Source organism: Dunckerocampus dactyliophorus, chromosome 2 (assembly GCF_027744805.1).
Source record: "Dunckerocampus dactyliophorus isolate RoL2022-P2 chromosome 2, RoL_Ddac_1.1, whole genome shotgun sequence".
In the NCBI taxonomy this organism is placed as follows: Eukaryota; Metazoa; Chordata; class Actinopteri; order Syngnathiformes; family Syngnathidae; genus Dunckerocampus; species Dunckerocampus dactyliophorus.
The window spans coordinates 5,434,737-5,456,196 of record NC_072820.1 but is presented as its reverse complement, the minus strand read 5'-3'; the positions used below and the strand labels follow the sequence as shown (position 1 = coordinate 5,456,196).

General features: G+C 39.7%; 1 protein-coding gene across 2 annotated transcripts; it reads left to right on the top strand.

Moving 5' to 3' along the window:
- Positions 1 to 1,061: 1,061 nt before the first annotated feature.
- On the top strand, positions 1,062 to 19,066 carry LOC129177252 (phospholipid phosphatase 3-like). 2 transcript variants are annotated; one of them, XM_054768161.1, is made up of 6 exons: positions 1,062 to 1,363; positions 11,654 to 11,811; positions 16,166 to 16,446; positions 16,539 to 16,596; positions 16,724 to 16,900; positions 17,568 to 19,066. In XM_054768161.1, the coding sequence occupies exons 1-6, from the start codon at positions 1,231 to 1,233 to the stop codon at positions 17,694 to 17,696; spliced, it is 936 nt and encodes a 311-aa protein (XP_054624136.1). In that variant the 5' UTR covers positions 1,062 to 1,230; the 3' UTR covers positions 17,697 to 19,066. The 2 variants fall into 2 exon arrangements, with proteins under 2 accessions (XP_054624136.1, XP_054624137.1); XM_054768162.1 differs by lacking the exon at positions 11,654 to 11,811 and adding an exon at positions 11,110 to 11,264.
- The last annotated feature ends 2,394 nt before the right edge of the window (positions 19,067 to 21,460 follow it).

The window sequence follows — 21,460 nt, the reverse complement described above, 5'->3', positions numbered from 1 at the left end:
CTACCAAACAATCCTGAACAAGAATGTCAAAGTCAAAGTCCTGACCTGAATCCTATTGAGATGCTGTGGCATGACCTTAAAAAGGTGCTTCATGCTGGAAAACCCTCCAATGTGGCACAATTCTGCAATTCTGCACAATTCTGTACAACAATTCTGCAAAAATTAGTGGGCCAAAATTCCTCCACAGCGCTGTAAGAGACTCATTGCAAGTTCTCGCAAATGCTCGATTGCAATTGTTGCTGCTAGGCGTGGCCCTACGAGGTTATTAGGTTTAAGGGGCAATCACTTTTTCACACAGGGCCATGTACAGTAGGTTTGAATTTTTTTTCTCCCTTAATAAGAAAAAGTTTAATTTAAAAACTGCATTTTGTGTTCAGTTGTGTTGTCATTGACTAATATTTATTTTATTAAATAAATTATTATTTAGCTATTTATTAAATTTGATGATTTAAAACATTTAAGTGTGACAAACATGCAAAAAAATAAGACATCAGGGAGGGAGGGGGAAAAAATATATGGTTTTTTTTTTCAGTGTAGCCCTAACACTCCGTCGTAGTTTCTCATTATGACTTAAAAAATGATTTTTTTCTTTAATATTTCAACTTTATGCTCCTAAAATTACTTTTTTTCCTCCCATAATATTACATTATTCTTGTAAAACTGCTGCTGATAATTAAGTCTTTGCTGGGTTTTAAATGTTAATGTGTTAATGTTAACTTTGGACAACCCTGGCACACATACAGTATTTGCTGACCAACCTGCTGACAAGTCGTCCTGTCCCCAAGTGTCATTTCAGCTAATAAGAAAGTCATGTGGATTGTTCTACATTGTGCAATGGTTGTTTTGTCCAAAAAGAACACATTGTTTGCACATGAAGCCAAGCCTCTTGAGGACGTCAAATATAGAAGATTTCAAGAGTTGCATAAGGCTTCTTTTGCTTTGTGTCCCACAGCAGGAGCCAATAGAAGACAGGCTTTGAGCCCCCCCTGGGAGAGACCCTCCTCTCATGTTGTTAATTGAGCGGGGAGGGGCTGGAGGAGTGGCTCCCGAGTGTTTACAGGACGCCCGCTACCTCCTAAAGAAAGGAGTCAGCGATGGTCCAGAGACCGCAGAAGGCGAAGAGTAGCAGCAACACTTGAGACTATTCCTCTTTAGGAAGGAAAGCGACTAGTTAGTAAAGGACCATCAAATTGAATTCCACTCGATTTGAAGAACGAAACGAGTATTTAAATGCAACGCTGCTTGATATATGAGAAAAGTATGGCAGCCGAGACGAAGACCGGCGGGAGTTCTCAGAGCAACTGTAAGGACCACAGCCGGAGAAAGTTACTGGTGGGAGTGGACCTTTTCTGCTTGTTTTTAGGTAATATTTCTTTTCATTTTCTTTATTTTAACTTGTTTGTTACACTTTTAAACTGGACGCTCACAATCATCCATTCATTTGTTTTCGTCGTATCGTATTTTTTTTTCGTGTCAAGTTGGTTTAACATCGCCTAAATAACTGGATTGCGTTTTGGTTAAACGTGGTTGATAATTCCCGAACAATTTTACTAACATCTTCAATGAGGAAAATAGGCGTTACTGCTTCCTCCATCCTCTTTGATCCGTTAGAGGGTAATACTGACGTTATTATAGCTAACTGGCGTTTTAGCTAGCTTAAGACGCCCACCGTTCAAGTTAAAGCAGGGGTGTTCAAACTGCGGCCCCGGGGGCCATTTGCTGTCTGCGGCACAATGTAGAAATAATAATATTACAGCAAAAAAAGCAAATGTGAAGACAAAAAGCTGAAATGTTGATACTAATAACAAAACTAGCGCTGCAACTAACGATTATTTTAATAACCGATTAATCGACTAATCGATAAACCGACTCGGATGAAAAAAACAAATTTTTAATTTATTAAATTAATTTAATTTATTCAGAAATAGATTTGAACTGACAGAGCAAATAAGTGCACAAACACCAGGGAGCCACTTGAATATTCTGTTAAAATAACGTTAAGCAATAAAACATTTTAATCTTCGTCAAATAGCTTCTGTAAAACAATAAATGTACACAAAAACACAATCACGGTCATTTTTTTTAGTCGATTAATCCGAAGCTTGTTGTTTCACTTAATGGAGTAATCGGTTAGGCCATAGATGGACCAAAGTAATGTGAAGCAAACACCTAAAATGAATAGTTGAGTCTGCAACATATCAGAAAAATGCCCATCACTGTTTTCCACAGTCAAAGCTGATATGTGTGAATATCTTGTTTTGACTAAAACACAAAGATAATAGATCTGTTTTCATGGAAGACTAAAGAAATAATTTTAAAAAATCACATTTGAGAGGCTGAAATCAGAGGATATTTACGTATTTAAATCAAAAAACGATTAATCAATTAGTTTGTTGTCAATTAATCGATCGGTTGTTGCAGCTCTAAAAGAAATTGTTTTTTTTTTTTTTTACAAAATTGATTTGTTTTACAAAAATGTGGTTTCTTTGCAAATAAAAAAAAAATACCCAAAAAATTACCTTTTTTTTTTCTAATTTTTACTATATTAAAAAATATGAAAAAATATCCGAAAAAGTCCGTCCCTGCATCTTTTGGTTTTGCAGTATCTGGCCCTCAGTGGAAAAAGTTTGGACACCCCCGTGTTAAACGCTTTGTAACAAAAACATGATGTCCAATTACAGTCACAATTACCAATTACCCCCCCCCCCCCATGAAGAATGAATTTTTTTCAATTTTGATATCACCCATAAGCTGTATTTTTAACTTAACTAAGAAGGAAAACTATTTCATACTAATTATGCTTCTTTGTTCTCCACACACCTGAACTGTATATTGTTTTACTGGTGGTATTTTCCAGAATGTCTTGCATTCCTCCCCAGCAGGAATTCTCTTGATCTGCACATCTGGCATTATATGTGTCGGTGTGTATTCGTGGAGTAATTAAGGGAAGTGGTGAAAGGGTCAGCCCTGTGTATGTGTGTGTGTGCGCGCGTGTGTGTGTAGGCATGATTCTCAGCACCAGTCCTGTGATGTTGAACAGCTGCAAACACCGTCTTAAGGTTGTCATTGTGGCTGAAACACTTATATTCACTCTACAATCCTCTTAAAGGTGTGTTCCTCCTCATGGCCTACACTTTGACTATTTTTGCTCATTTAATTTCTGACCTGTGTCACCACATGTTTTGAATTGGATGTTCTGTAGAATTGCAGTTTTGGCCGAGGGCGGCATGAGTGTGCGAAAGGCTGTTGAACCTACATGGGAAAAGCAATTTTCCCATGCAAACTATTGTTAAAACAATATCGCGATAGATTTACAGTCCAAACAGTTTTCTTTCTGTCTCCGCGGAGGGTAAATCCCCATGATTTGTGCTGTGTGAGCGTACCTCCCCACAGAAACGCTTGTCAACAAACCAGCTGCGTTTTTTCTGGTGAGACGTGTGGTTGAAAGGGCAGCGACCACAAGGAGGAAATGGTGGGCCAGCACTGGTAATCACCACACTCTAAGGAGATCACCCTTTCATGCACTCTTGGACCACATGAGCCATGTTCTGCAATGTGCAAGTGGTCCCTCGGTTTTTGTTATTTCATTCCAAAAGGGCCAACAAAAAGCGCAACCTACGAAAACCGAAGCAATGTTTCCCATAAGAAAGCACGGCTTATTGTTGATGCGGCAAACGGACTAGTTGGTGTAACGTTTGCCAGATGAATGAGCCTTATAGGACTGTGTCAGCAAAGTATCGTGAGATACAGTATACAAGAAATGAAGCAAGATTTGTCCGAAAAGTTTGGCCAAAAACCGAATTACAGTGTTCCCTCACTCTATCACGGTTCACCTTTTGCGGAATATTTTTAGTGCTTCTCTTTTATTATGTTTTATTACAGCGTATGAACGCTGTTACAGGCCGAGCCTGGTCCTTGAAGAGTTGCATTGAGGGAAGTGGAGTGTCTATCTCTTCCCTCTCCCATCTGTCTGCACCGCCCATTGTTTCCTGCGTCCTGATTGGCTGTAGACCATTGTCAATCAATCTCCTCTGTGCCGAGGGGTTTTACATAAAAAAGAAGTTGGCTACTTCGCGGATTTCACTTATTGCGGGATATTTTGGGAACACTGTATACAAAACCGGAGGGGGATTGACTTAATACTTTTTTAATGCTCATTTACTGGATGTGTTCTGTAAATAAAGTAAGGATGGGCATAATAAATGGTTAATAACAATATGGTCGATTGGTTGCATCTTGACGCACTTGTGGAAAAATAGGGTGCACCACTTGGCTGCAACCAGCAGAGGCACTGTTGAGTGAGTGTAAACTAGTTTGCGGTATAAAGAACAACGTGACATCTAGAGCTGCAACAATGAATCCATCGGTTATCCAATTAAGGGACAGATATTTTGGTATTAGATTAATCGCTTTTTGACGACAAAATGTAAATTTTTCAAGTTTTCAATTTTTTTAGTCATCCATGAACACAGACTTGTTATTAGACCTAATATTATTATAACCTTTAGATAGCTTTTTGCCTCTTTTCTGATATGTTGCGGACCAAAGCACTTCATATTGCTTTGGTCCAACGAGGGCAGGAGTGTCCAAAGTGCGGCCCAGGGGCCATTTGCAGCCTGCTGTTTTTTTTTATTGGCCCGCAGCATATTTAACAAGAAAAAAAAAAGTCGTAATATCACGAAAATAACATTGCAATGTTATGAGGAAAAACAACGTCATTAAAGAAAAAATACATTTTTTTTTCATATAATCTGAGAAACAAACAAAACAAAGAATAAAGTTGTAAAGTTTGCGGGAAAACTAATCTTACAACAGTAAAGACAAAATGTTTTGGGAATAAAGTTATAATTAGGAGAAGAAAATGTACAAGAACAAAGCTGAAATAGTAGGAAATTAAAAAAACCCAGCAAAAATAAAAAAAAACTGCTGTTATTTTATGAAAATAAAGTCAATAAATAAAGAGAAAAATAGGAAATATTAAAGAAAATATAATTTTTTTGTTTCTTTCTTATAATTTCATAAAATTAGAGCTGTTTTTCCATTTTTGCTGGGGTTTTTTTCTAATTTCCTACGATTTCAGCTTTCTTCTTTTAAATTTTCTTCTCGTAATTATGACTTTATTCCCCAAATATTTTGTCTTTACTGTTGTAACATTTAGTTTTCCCGCAAAGAAACCCCAGCAAAAATGAAGCTGTAATTTTATGAGAATAAAATAAATATATAAAGACAAAAAATCTGAAATATTAAAGATTTTATGAGAACCAAACAAAACAAAGAATGAAGTTGTAAATTTTGGATAATTAGTTTGTGGAAAAGCTAATGTTACAACAGTAAAGACGAAATAGTTTGGTAATGAAGTCATCATTACGAGAAGAAAATTTATTATAACAAAGCTGAAATAGTTGGAAACTGAAGAAAACAGCAAAAATGGAAACAACAGTTGTAATTATCCGAGAATAAAGTCAATATATAAAGAGAAAAATATGAAATATTAAAGAAAATAGTCATTTTTAAAAAAATATGACAAACAGACAAAACAAAGAATGAAGATGGATTTTTTTTGTACAAATTAGGCTGAGGGGAAAAAGTTATAATTACGAGAATAAAGTCAAAATATTATTGGAATAAAGTCATAATTACTAGAATGTTGAAATATTGAGAAAATGTAAAAAAAAACAGCAAAAATGAAAAAAAGAGCATCATTTATACTACTAATACGCTTCCCCCCCCCATATTACAAGGCAGTTTTTTTTTAAACTATATAGTTCTTAGCGTATTTACATGTGTTGCTTTACAAAATATCAACGTGGCCCTTGCATCCTTTCATTTTTCAGTGTCCCTCGGTGGAAAAAAATCTGGACACCCCTGGTCTAGGGCCTTCCTGATTACCCCGTTAATGGAAACAAACAAACTTCCGATGAATTGACTAAGAAAAGAGTGGTTAGTTGCCACCCTAATGACATCCGCTATGCCAACCCCTGCGCCAGCATTATTACAAGATGGCATTGAAACAGGAGTTCAGAACATTCGCAGAAAGTTCATCCTCTCTCCTAAAACAAAATAGCAGCGTTAATTCATTGGTTTATTTAAATTAGTTTGACCAAATCTATCTTTCTTTAGCACCCCGTAGCACGGTGGAGCTGTGATATGGAGCTACTGCATATTCCAAGTGTCATAAACGCAGGGAGGAGGCCGCTGTGAGTAAAAACAACTGCATGTGTGTATATACCACTACGGCCTCTGTACACATTTCTGCGCCAGACAGTGAGGGATCCCTGCGCATGGAAAAAGTGCGTATGTTTATTTGAATACTCGCTGCACTTCACGGTATTTTGGCAAAAGCCTCCAAAATATGCTGCTTGAAGGCACAGGACAAACAGAGGAGTGTATGGCATTGGAACCGGTGAGTGGATTTTGATGAAAAGAGCAGACGATTGCATCATCATTCCTCATATAATGTGTTTGCGTATAATTGGTGAGGTCTAAGGAGTTTGAGAGGAGACACCGAGACTTTACAAGTATTTGGTTTGTGTTGCTTGTCTTGGTGAATGTTGAGCTAATGCAAGAAACACGCTTGCTGACTGTTGTTGTTACTGGCAGGATGAGGACCCCTCCTTCCCACCCTCTCCTCTTTTTAAGAGCGGGAAGGAGGATGAGGGGGAAAATCCCAAGATGCTTCACTCACTGCTGATGCTGCACTGTTTGGACGGATGGAAAGGCTCCGCAAGGTTGAGAAAAATCCCCAGCTGAGTTTTCACGAACGAAAACACGACCTGACCGAGCGTGGCTGTGTTTAGAGCGCTGGGCCCCTTGTTTGAAAGCTTTGGACAACACTTTTCTTTTTTTCTTTTTCTAATTAATTCATTATAATTAATTCATCAATTACTATATCGGGGGGGTCCAAAGTGTGGCCCAGGTGACGTTTGAAAACTTTGGACAACTAACCCTAACCTTAACCCAAACCCTAGTTTAACTAGTTTATTGAAATATAAATTTAAAAAAACAACTGTTAGTTAAACACTTTGTTTAACTGTTGGAAAATTAGGGGGTGGGGTGGGGGGGGAGTCATATTACGAGAATAAAGTAAAAATATTATGGGAATAAAGTCTTAATTACGAGATGAAAATATAGTGAAAGAAGGCTGAAATATTTGGAAAATTCAACCAAAAAAAAAGCAGCAAAAATGAACAACTGTAATTCTACAATAATAAAGTTGTTAAAGAGTTGCTATTTTACAAGAATAAATTCGTATAATAAAAGAAAAAAAAGACATTATTTTTTTGAAAGGTGTAATATTATGAGAAACAAACAAAACAGTGAACACGGTTGTTGTTTTTGGAAAATTAGGTTGGGGAAAAAGTCGGAAAGTCAACATTTTATGAGAACAAAGTCATAATTACAAAAAGAAAATGTACAACAATAATTACAAATGTTTCAAAAAACAACAAAAATGAAAAAAAACCAGTAGAGAATTAAGTCAAAATATTAAGAGGAAAAAATATGTGTTCTAATGAGAAAAAAGTGTCAATTTTCTGAGAATGAACTTGTTAATGATGTCATTTTAGTAGCATAGAGTTGAAATATTAAATGTATATATATATTAAAAATATAATATAATATTTAAAAAAATTTGAATGTGGGAATAAATTATGAATATAATAAATAAAATAAATGACCGACTATTTTGGTATTTGATTAATCGTTTTTTGATTTAAAACTATCCTTTGATTTCAGCCTGTTTCAAAGTGTTCAACCTTCTTTTTGTGCATGTTTTTTCTCTTAATATTATGTTTTTATACTCATAATATTTTGACTTTATTATTGTAATGTTACAACTTTTAGCCAGCCTAAATTTCCTGAAATTGCAACTTTATTGTTTGTTTTGTTTCTCATAATATTAGAATTTTTAGTCTTTAATATTTCACCTTTATGCCATTTTTTTCTCTTAATATTTATAATACTTATTCTCCTAATATTTTGTCGTTATTCTTGTCAAATTATTGCCTTTTTTCCCCCCGTTTTTGAGGTTGTTTTTTTTTAAGTTCTTGTATTGTAAGAATGTGCCGAGGTCCAATAAAAAACAGCTGCCGGACGTAAATGGCCCCCGGGCCGCGCTTTGGACACCCCTGTTCTAGGATTTAACCGATTACTCGATAAATTCAGATGACCTGACTGAGAAAATAATCATTATTTGCAGCCCTAGGCCACTTCAAACAGTCAGGTTTGAGATCACTTGTATATTTTTCAAGTTCCAGAACTCAAAAGACCCAGCGCGATGGGGGCGATTTAAGTTCCCTGCTGATATTTGTTTGAGGAGCGTGAATGAAAACAAAAATGTTAACGTAAGTCTTGCTGAATGCGGAGAGAAGGCTGGCGCTACGCCGTTCCCATCAGGCTCTGTAACAAGATCAATCCACTTGGGCCTTCAAAGTGCCAGTCAGCTGCACGTGCAAAGGTGCTCAGACACTGAAGAGTGTGTGTTTGGGTTTGGTTTGAGAAAATCGTACCCCCACCCCTACCCCTACCCACGATCAGCCTGTAGAGGCACGGTGCCGACCCCTACACCCGGCTGCTTTTAACCTTCTCAGACGGCACGTGGATCTGCAGATGGCTGAATTATTCAAAAGGTGTCTTGAAAGTGTCGGCATCAGTTAAAGACCACTTTGATGCCATTTCAAAGTCTTTTCAAATTTTCGCCTGTGCCTCGAGACCTCTCATGGGGGAGGGGTCCACACTCGGATTTCAAAGTCGCCCACTGCTGCCTTTCAGGACCTCGGAGAATAGGGAAAAACGCTTCCCAAATTCCAAAGTGCTGTGTTTGACATCACCAGAGAGATAAGATCGTTTTGCCACTTTAAGTGGCGAACGACACAAAATGGATCAGACACTCCACAGGCATCTTTAAAGTGGTCCTTGTCAAGTGCTCTTGAAAGTGCCTGCAAGAGAGAAAAGACATTTTCCTCTGGTCCGTTAGCCACAAAGTTATCGTTTTCTTGTTTTCATCTTCAGCTCAGCCTGATATCAGCTGATGCAGATAGCGGCAGAGAAGCCGATAATGATTCATATCTGGTTGTCTCACCACGTGCAGTGGAACCTCGGTTAGCGTCCGCCCCGGTTAGCGTTTTTTTCTGGTCAACGTAGAAAATTTCCACCAAAATTGTATCTAGGTTTGCACACCTTCTTCGGTTAGCGTACAATATGCCGCGCGTCTTGTCGTGTTATTAATACACTGCGTCAGTCAAATTGTGTTCTGAATTATTTTTATCGCAAAATGTCCTGTTAGCATCCTTAGTTTGCTAACAAAATGGCAACCAGGTATGTCGCCCGTCTATGGCATAAAAATGATACACGAAAGGGATAAATGAACATTGAAGCTTACTTTTGCCCTCACCGAAGACACGTTTGTTGACGTGGCCATTCCCAAAGACACGATATGGCAGTGAGACACCACACAGACACGACCTTCCTGTTTTGCCATGAGTTATTTCTTGAATTCAATACTCTTTCTCGCCTCTTTTGTCAAAATGCTGCCACTTGCAACTTTCTTTGGCTCCATTTTGGGTTATTGCGGTAGATAGATAGATAGATAGATACATACATACATAGATACATACATACATACATACATACATACATACATACATACATACATACTTTATTCACAAAGGTCGGCCACGTCACAAATCGTGTCTTCAGTGAAGGTAAAAGTTAATTCAAATATTAATTTATCTCTCTTATTCATGTGAAGACACAAAGCTGAAATGTTGGTACTAATAACTACTGTAACAGAAACACAAAGCTTTGTCCTGAAATATATTTTTACCAAAAAAATAGTTTGAAATCCCCCAGTTTTTGAATGTTTAACGTGAGCGGCGATCTGTCCCACTGTTTGACGGCCTTTGAACACACCTTCTTCGTTCTCCCAGCCTGCACAGACAGACTGCTATACTGTATTTTTACCCATTTTCTTTCACCTCATGTTTGCTCCCAAATGCTGATACTATGTGAGAATGCATAAAGGTCAAATTTGATGACTAAGCGCTAATGTGCATGTTTGTGTTACACAACATCTCTGAAAAACCAATCCAGGCTTGTACTGGTGGCTCGTGGGTCTGTATTCATTTTGTGCTTTTACTTTGATGTTGTTCCTGGCATAGTTTTACACAACACATGATAAATATGATAAACTACATCGCTATAATGTACATATGTTTTACTGACGTGTTGATGACTAGCTAATGCACCGCTAATGCTAGCACTGCTAACTCTGAATTGACACGACCTCCCACATAGATGTCCCCGGCTATACCTGACGTTAACTAGCAGCTTGTACCCACGCAATTCCAAGCAAAAAAAATCAGCTTTTTAAAAAAAACACCCATTGGTTAGTTTAGACACTCGTACGCCAAAGTACGGCTGTATAAATGGCAATAAAAAATACCGGCAGTGCTTCAGTACCTTCCCGCTTCTCTCTGGCAAGTTGACGACAACGTAGTCCGTGACAGTTCCAGTCACAGCGACAGTAGATAAAAATAATAAGCCATCTGCCAAAAATACCACTTTCTTTCTCCATTTCTGCTCAATGTTTGCTCCGGCTTGCAGCTCCACGGTGACAGCTGCTTTCCTGTTTGTCCGAAGGTCAAACAGGACACGTCAAAAAAGATAGTGCCGTTAAAGGAAACTTCTGTTAACTCGTTAATAACGCGTTAACTTTGACAGCCCTCGTTTAAATATCAAAGTAGCCCCCTTGCATCTTTTGATTTTTCAGCATCCTGTCCTCCTGATATACAGTATATATGCATATCAAATTGTTTTCTGCATGTAAAACTATAAAAAGGTGTTTTGTGTTAACATTTTTGGCTTTCTGGGATGCGTTCATTGGATTTACATGACGTCTTATGGGAAATATTGATTGGGTTTCTGTTGTACCTTCTGGAACAAATTAATGACGCTCCTCTGTATTTTTATTTGATCAGGTTTGAAAAACTTTGATGTGTTTGTTTATGATGTTGCTACTTGATGCGTCTCCAACCTTTCTGTGCTTGTATCTCCGAGTTGACATTATGTACTGATCCAGCTGTACGCCGTGTTGTGTGTCCAACTACACAGTGATGCTTGTCGCTGTGTTTTTGCACAAATCTCCCCTGACACCTTACCGGAGAGGATTCTTCTGCAATGACAACAGCATCAGTCTTCCCTATAAGAGCAGCACCGTGTCCAACACGGTGCTCACATCAGTGGGCGTCACTGTGCCCGTGGTCTCAGTAAGTTGTGTTGTGGTGCGGCAGGAGAATGAGAGAACACACTCCGGGACGCGCTCAATCCACCCAAAACAATTGGTTACACGGACTCTGGTTTTGCATGGTGTTGTGTTATGAGGTCTGAATTCGACCTCCAGTGAAAAAAATGTTTTGTAATCAGCAGCTAATAGTGAGAAAGGCCAAAACACCATTAATGCAACTGTGCAGATTTGCCACAAAATGGATCGAGCTAGTCCCAGAGCCTGTTCCTTCGTTACCTCCTGCTTGTACCTGTGACTCTTTAATGTGCATAATAACTCAGCACCTCCATCTCTCTGTCCATCCCTCCCACCCCCACCTCCGTCCCTCTCTTTGCTTTTCTCCCTATGTGGCTCACTGCATCTTCACAATAGCCGGCCTGCCTTTCTTGGTCATTGAGACCAGCGCTGTTCAGCCTTACCGTAGAGGGTTTTACTGCGATGATGAGTCCATCAAGTACCCAGCCAAAAATGGAGACACCATTAGCGATGGTGTGCTTAGCGCTGCTGGCATTCTTATCACCATCCTGTCTGTAAGTCGCCTCACTCACTAATGTCATCATCACCTTTCAGCAGCCTTCACTGCTACTAGCAGCACCTACTGACAACTTTGTGCATTGTATTTGTTGTCCTTGTCATGATGTTATCATGTTTTTCACAAGTGTTTATGATCTTAAAACTGTTTTGGAAGCACATACTCGCACCAAAACCCAGCCGACAATTCTGCTACAAACATTTGTGGTGAGAAGTTACCATTATCTGCCCTACCAGTCATAAGGAAGTGTGTCCAGACTTAATGTTGATCTTTCCATTAAAAAAATACAAATATTAAATATTTCGAGTTTAAAGTCGTAAATTTACTAGAATAAAGTCAGAAATTTATGGGACTAAAATTCGTATAAAAAATATTATGAGAATAAAATCGTAGATTTACGAGATAAAAGTCATAACATTACGAGAATAAAGTCGTAAATTTATGAGAAAAAAAGTAAATTTATGACTTTATTTTGGTAAATTCTTGTAAATGTATGACTTTATGAGAATAAAGTGCTTGAAAATGCTTGATTTAGGCAAAAAAAAAATATGTACAGCTGGCTTGAGTATGAATATTTTTTTATTAATAATAGGGTGTATTCTATGAGGGCCACATGAAAAAGAAAATCAGAGAATTTGAGAATAAAGTAATACATTTATGAGAATAAAGTCGTACATTTATGAGAGAGTCGTAAATTTACCCAAAATGTTGTGAATTTACGAGAAAAAAAAATTGAGAATAAAAATCGCAATATTACAAGAATAAAGTCGTAAATTTACGAGAAAAAAAGTAAATTCATGACTTTATTCTTGTAAATGTTTGTAAATGTACGACTTTATTCTGTAAAGTCGTACATTTACGAGAATAAAGTCATAAATTTACAAGAATAAAAGTCATATTATTACGAGACTAAAGAAAAAAAAAAGTACATTTCCGACTTTATTCTCGAAATCTCTGTTTTTTTTTCAATGTGGCCCTAATACTCCGTCGTAGTATTCGACCACGAAACAGCATGATTTATTAATGTTTTTGACAAACCGTGATAGTGAAGCCACGACCTTGGAAGCGCAAAATATCGAGGAATTACTGTACACCAGGGGTCACCAACGTGGTGCCCGCGGGCACCAGGTAGCCCCCCACGACCACACAAGGTGCCTGCAAGCTTGCTTTTCATTCAGGTTTCCAGTTAATAATGAAAGAACAGTAGAAAGAAATGCATTCTGAAATACAAAATGTGAGTTGTGGACACCAGCATTTTGTTAATGTTCTGGTAAAACAAGCATATTCGCTTCATTTGGGTTTAAAATAAGCTCTGAAAATAAATGTTACAAAAATGAGTAGCTCTAATGCCTGAGACAATGGTAAACAGCAAAGTTATCAAACCATTTTCACCTGTTTTGGTCTCCATAGAATCAATCCAATTCTTCACTAGAAGAGCCCTATAACAGTATCACACCACTACTTATAGCTCAACACATAAAATCTTAGCTGAGGGACAATCCATTCAGACAATGACTCTTCATTTACTTCCACATGGCAACAGAAGGTGGATAGATGGGGATTCCTATTACTACTTTACAAGCTTGGACCACAGGGGTTGTTCATAGTGAGAGGCAGTTGCTGGGATGTGTAATTATGGTTAACACACTGACTGTTCACTTGAATACTGTAATTGTGGCGAACACCCCAAACAAGGCGACTTTGCCTGATACCTCATTTTACCCCAGCGCACTGACACTTTGTAAACCATCTCCCGCTGAGTGTGCTCTGATTTCCGAGCACCGATTCTCAGTCAGTTGCTGCTTTCGTTTCCGATGGCAAGAGGCCACATTGGTAATACATGTATGCGGGCCTTGTTAGAAGAAAGGTAAAGACCACTGCTTTCTCTGAGAAGTTCAGGACCTTTTTAGATCAGGCTCAAATTAGCATCTCGCCCCGGTGATTGTCTGCACGGTTTCAGCTGCACATGTATTATTCCCTCACACAAGGGCAACCAGATGTCTATTGCCCCCACCGTTCTCCTTTCCCATGGCCTGGAACAAGGCGGCTCTAAAGGCTTGAATGGTGAAAACAATATCAGCCGGTTGATTCTCCTCGAGGGCTATCCCAGAATGAGGCTTATTCCTGCGCCCTCTGTAAGAATGTCTGATGAACATGAAAACAGTCCGACGTGCCTGCTGAAACCAGAGCTCTTTTAGAAAGACGGGAAAAACAAACGTAGCCCCGATGTGCGCCTGCTGGAGTCTGGCCTCGTTGCCGAGCTCAGCATTTTTGATGATTACAACCAGCGGTGCCTCCCCCGCCTCCCCTCCCACTCCGCTGCTCATTCCTTCTTTTACTTCCTTCCTTACTCCCTCTCATGTGTATTCCTCTTTTTCTCATTCTCTTGTCTCCGTGTCTGTCACTCATACCTCCAATTCCCAAATGCCCAATCTTGCCCCAAGTCTGCTTCTGCACTTTTACTCCTGTGTATGGCTGCAAGACGACAGCGTCCATGGGGGTTGGGAGAACATTATTGAGCTTGGACAGCTGTTGTGAGTTAAATTGTCCCCCCAAGTCAGTCTAGCATGTCTATCGTCTGTTCCAGACAGGGGATTATTTGCACGCCTTCACAAAACTATACGTATACATACGTTTGCCTCCTGCGTTGTCAACGTGTTTTCTCAGGTTTAAAATTGCAAAAGTAAACACATGTTGCCCTTTTCAGACCACTTTTAAGAGAAATAATTGCAGTGTAGATGTTATAATAGCTCGAGTAAGCGGAAACGCTTAGGTTGAATACTGTCAAACAAACAATCCTTCCAAATGGTGCCACTTCACGGTTTGCACATTGCACTCTATTGCGGACCGCTGTATCGTGGCTGACTACAGCCTATTATTAGTCAAAAAATGTACAAATCTTATGTATTCTTGGTCTAAATGAAGCATTTTTAAGCATAAGAATGACTAGATGAAGTAAAATACAAATACTGAACAGTTGAAGGGATTAAAGGACGCTGATGAACTGTAATCAACACTGGCCACTAGGTGTCACTGGTAACACGCACCAGACTTGATTGCAGTCAATAGCAATTATTGCAGTTTGAATTATCAACAGGCACAAAATAATCATCATCATCATAATCCTAACAATAAAACGAGGTACTGGTTGTGGCCAGTTAAAACTAAAATCTGAATCCTCGATATCACTTCCTGTCCGCACGTCCAGAAGACATTTATTGAAACACACACGAGCACCAGTCTTATTTATCTCTTAAATGGCTTATTTGCTCTGATTATATTTACTATGTTGGTTAATATGAGTGTAAATGTGACTATAGGGGTGTTATTCCATGTCTAGAGGGCTCTAATAATATTAAAAACCTGTATGTAGAAGGTCGTAAACAGATTTTCTATGCGCTAGCTACAAAAATATTTCAGTTATAAATAAGGAATGCTACTTTGCGGCAATTAATTTATCGCGGTCAGGTCTGCAACAAATTAACCGCGATAAACGAGGGATTACTGTACAGTGGATCCCCGCATCTTCGCAATTCAGCTTTCGTGACCCCTCTAGTTCGCTGTAATTTGTTTTGTGCTTATAATCTTCATAATTAGTCCTTTAATTGTTTTTTTTTTGAGAATTGATAAAGCTCGAGTTGCACAGAAAGTAGGAATTCAATATTAATAAAGGAATATTTTCGGAATTAGAGCATAGAAAATCTGTTTATGACTTTCTAAATGCGTTTTTTACCATTATTAGAGCCCGGTAGACATAAAATAACACCCCTATAGTCACCTTTACATGCCTATTATTCTTTGTTTACACCACATTGCTCAGGCTACGGGATCACTGCAGGGACATAAGAGACAGCCGCCGTTTATAGCAGATAGCCAGCTACCGAGCCTACATTTTATTTGTTCTAAACTTAAGAAAGTGTTTCAAACGGAGTGGGGAAGAAGGACAAAGTAAGAAGCCAAAAAACGAACCACTGCCACGTGTAATAGGAGAACAACTTTTTACCTAACATGCAGTGTTAGATAATGTAAGGTAATATGACTGACCAGAATACTACATATGACTTGTCTTTAAATATGTTTTCACTAATAATAGTCGACCACAAAACAACAATCATTTATTCATTAATTCATTCAACCTCTTGAGCTTTTAAACAACTTTTTAAAAATTGTTCAACCTTAGAGGCGTTTAACTTAAGTTCTAATATACAGTACTGTATATGAATGGTGGAAAAATCTTTTTTTAATCTCTTCCTTACTGCACAAAGACAAAAATTACGGCAGTTCTTGAATTTTAGGGTGCTTGATGTCCACAAATACATTTCCTAACATTAACCTTTGACCTGTGCCATCAGATCATCATTGGGGAGAGCTACCGGATCTACTTTCTCAACGAGGGTTCCAAGTCGTTTGTCGGGAATCCATACATCTCCGCCCTCTACAAACAAGTGGGCGTGTTCATCTTCGGCTGTGCCATCAGCCAGTCTTTCACCGACATTGCCAAAGTGTCTGTGGGCCGCCTGCGTCCTCACTTTCTTGACGTGTGCAAACCAGACTTCACCACTATCAACTGCTCCCTGGGCTACATCACAGACTACATGTGTCAGGGGCCCGAGAGCAAAGTCCAGGAAGCCAGGTACTGTATGATAACGGCTAATAATAACCATGATACACCGATATTAAAATGCTGCATTTGTGCTGACTGAAGTGGACTCCTTTTTTTCTCAGGAAGTCTTTCTTCTCTGGACATGCGTCATTCTCCATGTACACCATGCTCTATCTGGTGGTACGTTACTCCTGTCCTCTTAACTACTCATATTACACACCAGTAGGGTCACTGGTTCAAGTCCCAAGCAAGGGATGTTTTTCCCCAAGCACTTCTCTACTAAATAAATCTTCATTCTCTTTGACAGTTTTACCTGCAGTCTCGTTTCACTTGGCACGGAGGCCGCCTGCTGCGCCCGCTGACCCAGTTCACTCTCGTCATGATGTCCTTCTACACCGGCTTGTCCCGTGTCTCTGATCACAAGCATCACCCCACCGATGTCCTGGCTGGTTTTGTTCAGGGCGCCCTGGTGGCCTACTGCATTGTGAGTGCCTCCATCGTGTATACTGTAATTTCCGGTGTATAAGCCACTACTTTTTTCTTCAACTTTGAACCCTTATACAGTGGTGCGGCTAATTTATGGCTAAGTTCTAATCTCCTATATCTCCTACATCTCCTATATTTCTGAACTACTACTAATTGTTTAAATACTGTTCTGCTCGCGAGTCAGTGAGGAAACGGTGGCTCTTTCTTTGGCAGGAGCCAATCACGAGCTATCAGTGAATTCACGACGAGCTTGCCAACCCATTGGAAGTCACTGGAGGTCATTACTCAACATGACAGTCTGACTCACTGTGTAATCTTACAAACAACGTTAAAATCATCACACAGCAACTTAACAATCAAAAGGCAGCTAGGAAATTTACAAGTAAAAATACGAGTTTAAAATAAAAAAAATATTTTAATGTTTTCCCATAATGCATTTCGTTCATTTTATTGGTGTCTGCTGGGGCGCTGCAATGATGTCAGCCTCCCTCTGGGCAGAGGCAGCATTGCAGCTCCTCGGCAGCCATCCATCCATCCATTTTCTGTGCCGATTGTCCTCCACTGAAATGCTTTGTTCTGATGAAATGCATTATGGGAAAAAAATAGTTGTTGTTTTTTTAAGTGTAAAGATGAATTGCTGACTTTGTCCTGCTTCTCGTCTCCAGGTGTTCTTTGTATCCGACTTGTTCAAGGCCAAAGGGAGACGCTCCGCCTTATCTCAGGCTCCTGTAAGAAAAGACCTTCTTCCGACAGTGGACATCAGAGAGAGGAGCAATCATCTAATAATGGCATAGCGTGCAGTGCAAAGGTGACCCGTGCCATAGAACAATCACTACGACACACACTGGCCTCTCAAACTGGGACAAAATGAACTCTGACAGTGTGGATCAAGCAGACCAGTAAGGAATCTTTTGAACGTGGAAAAAGCAAAGCAGTGGAAAATCAACAAGCGTGATGCCCTTTCTCCGTGGAAACACGCATCTTTTTCCTGAGGCTCGCTAGATAGTTCCATGTCGAAGAGACAGAAGACGAATAGACCTCCTTTCCAGTCCTGTATGCTCAGAAAGAGATCATCTCGGAGGACGTCTCGCTCTGTCACGTGACAAATGGCAGCGGCGTTTTCCTGCCGCTCATTCACTGAAACTGATAGAAAAACTGTAAAAACAAATTCCTTGATTTTTAGGAAGGATGTGTATTACTTTTTTGTTGTTGAAAAATTCAAGATATACACATTTTAAAGGAATGTTTGATTTATAGCACTAATTTAGCTCTACACATTTTAATACCACTTGAATGACCTGAAGTGAAGCTTTTGGAAAGCTTTGTAAGCGTTTGTGTCCATGTAGTGTTGCATATAAAAAGTACCACATGAGCTAGAGTGAGTAAAGGGAGAGGTGGGCTTGTGTGTTTGATAGATGTGGGCCTCTTTCTGCTGGCTAGGATGAGCCCCCACTGAGCCATTTAATGAAATGACTGCCTGTTACATGCACCAGACGGGCGTTCGCATATGTGAGGTCAGCGTGTGTGTGTGTGTGTGTGTCTGTCTTCATGTCTTGTCTATATATTCTCGCGTTTACAGCCTCTCTGTCCAGCCGCAGACGGAACACCTGCACCGGCGCGCACACACATGGAAGTCGAGACGTAACACTGTGGAAAACAAGCGTCACACGCTGCGCGCACACTAAACTCCTACTCTTCACATCACTGACAAAGTCCTGTGACAACATACTGTATGTATTCCACACAGGTGTTTATGTACTAACTTAGTAAGACTGGCACTGTTTAGCACAGGTACCAAAGCACAACTTTAAAAAAGTAACTGTTTATAGATTTGGCACGCTGTAAAACACCTCACAAAAAGCTTCCATTGAATTATGACATAGAAATCTTTTAAACCACTCATCTTCTCATATGTTCTTTCCATTATTGTTGAAAATAAATGTATGTACAGTACATGTATACATTGTGTCATTTGTGTGTGTTGTGTTGAAACACCCACTGGGACTACACCTGTGTAAATGTTTAACATGCTGCTTGAGGATGCAAATGTCATTGTGAAGTGATTGGCAGACAGCTTCAGTACATTTAAACTGTGCCTTTCAGTATTTTTGTAATGTTTCCAGTTTTATACAGTGTGTCTTAAATAAAACACAAAAAATGTGAAGAGCGGGCTGTTTTCTTTTTATTTGAATGCCATAAAATAGAGTGGAGCGGTTAGCGTACAATATGGCTACTACATGACGTCAATGTTCTCAATGTAATTTTATCACAGAACGTCATGTTAGAAGCCTATTAGCTTGCTAATACATGATCACAGGAACTGGAAGTCGGGTTGCGAACTGTCCGTCTGTGTTGAGCTGAAAAGGGGCGCACATTGTCCCATATTACCGTGAGAATAATAAAAAAAAAATCTTAACATATCAGTGGATTCCATTGACAACAGCTTGCTACAGGCAGAGCCAATCGATGCCAGCGCATCTGATCGCTCACCTATTAATCTCATTGCAGTTCGACTTTTCCGCCATCCTTGGCAACGCCCTTTGCCTTGACTGTCATGCCACTCCCGCAGTTTGGCCGGAGCTAGCTGGCAAGCTCTATGTGTCTCTAAAAAACAAGCAAGGGTGTGAGTTAGCAGCTCGTTTTCGTCCTATGGGGAAGCTACAAGTGGCTACTACGTTCACGAGGTACGTGCTAACTTGGTAGTAAAGCTAGCTCACTCTTTCAATTATCAACTCGTTGTCATTATAATAATTATGCCTTGTCTTCAAAACAGTAATTGTGTGTCTATGTTGTTTAATCTGTTTGCTAACCGCATACATTTTTCCCAAAAGAAATAATATACGTAAATCCCTTCCAGAAAGGCAAAAATGTCAACACAAAACAAGTTTTTATAGCTTTATAGTTATAGTTTTACATGCAGATAACAATTCAAAATGCATATAAATACATTTAATGGGTGAATAAAAGTGATAAATGAACATTACTTCAACCTTCACTGAAGACGTGATTGTTGCCAAAGATACGACGTAGTGAGATCAACACAGACACCACCTTGCTGTTTTGGCAGTGAGTTATTTTTTGTAGTGATGGTCGATTATCGACTGAGTCCTTCAAAACTCGCAAGTTTTTTACTGAACTGGGACCCGCAGGTATTCGTCTCTGTTAACTCGTTCACTGACCCTGCTGCTGCTTGCTAAATTATAAAGGAAGGCATTAATTGTGCAACTGTTACTCAAACTGCGTTTGCATAAATGTATTTACTCCATGGAAAAAAGCAACAGATCTGCTCCATGCCTCAAATCAACTCCGCTTTCCACTTCCTGTTCCTGTCTGAGCTGCTAATGCTGAGCCGAGCACTCAAACCCGGGAACTCGCAAAACTGGACTCGCTCGCTAACACCGTATGAGGGTGCCGTCAAGTGAATCGTAAACCTGGCGTGGGCTCACGGGTTTAGTGAGTCGTGCTGGGATCACGAGAGTGGGGTAGGTGGACTTGTTGCGCATGTGCGAGTTTCTCGGCTGACGTGGGCGCCACGTTGAGCGCTGAATCATACGTCGACGTCACCGCCATATTGGATGTGGCACAAGAGAACGGGGAAGATTCATGTTCCTAATTCATGTTCTGCATGGAATTGTACCGAGCCGTTTGCAATCCAAACAAGATCTAACAGGATTACCTTTCACAGGTAAGGCTAAAAAATACTTTTCATTGTATTTGGCCATTATAGCATCATTTCACGAATAGAATTTTTTGACTTTGTGGCATGATACTGTGTATTCCAAAACCTTTGTAGAAAGGCGCTTTATTAAGTTTGGTATAAATGAATGAATGAATAAATAAACGCGGAACAGATGCATAATAAGGTCATTAGTCCAGTCCGGTGTGTGTATTTTATTGCTCCCCCTTGCATTGTGTTGAAACGCCGCATGGCGTAGGGGAGGAATGATCTACTTAGTCTTTCAGTGGAGCAGGACAGTGATAGTAATCTGCCACTGTCGGGAAGTGATGCTGTGCATCGTGCATGCGTTACATGCGTCCTGCATGTAAAACTCTAATTGTAAACATATATGAACGTGTTTTGTGTTAACATTTTTGGCTTTCTGGACCAAATTTACATTATTTCTTGTTTGAGTACAGTTCGGTTCGAGTCGGACCTTTTGGAACGGATTAATGACTCTCTTAACCACGGTTCCACTGGACGCGATGGAGTCTGTGCTTTTATGCAGTAATTCAGTAGTCCACCAGCCTTGCGTGTGATGGAGAGATCTGGGCGTGGGTCGACGGTCAACTTCCATGCTCGGCTTCCTGTGGGGAAATAGTGAACATTCCAGACTGTAAACCCTCTCCCCTCTGGAATAATATAGACTCTGCATAGCAGCTATGCCACCCTGGCCGCATATGGGAATACTTTCTATGCATTATCACAGCCGCACATCTCCCAAGTCGTGTTTGCTCGCATCACAAGCCGGGGGTTTCAAACCAGCGCATTCACGTGACATCCCAAAGCTGGCGGATCATCCAGCACGTTACTCAGAAGCAGATTAGTGTTGATTAGTTC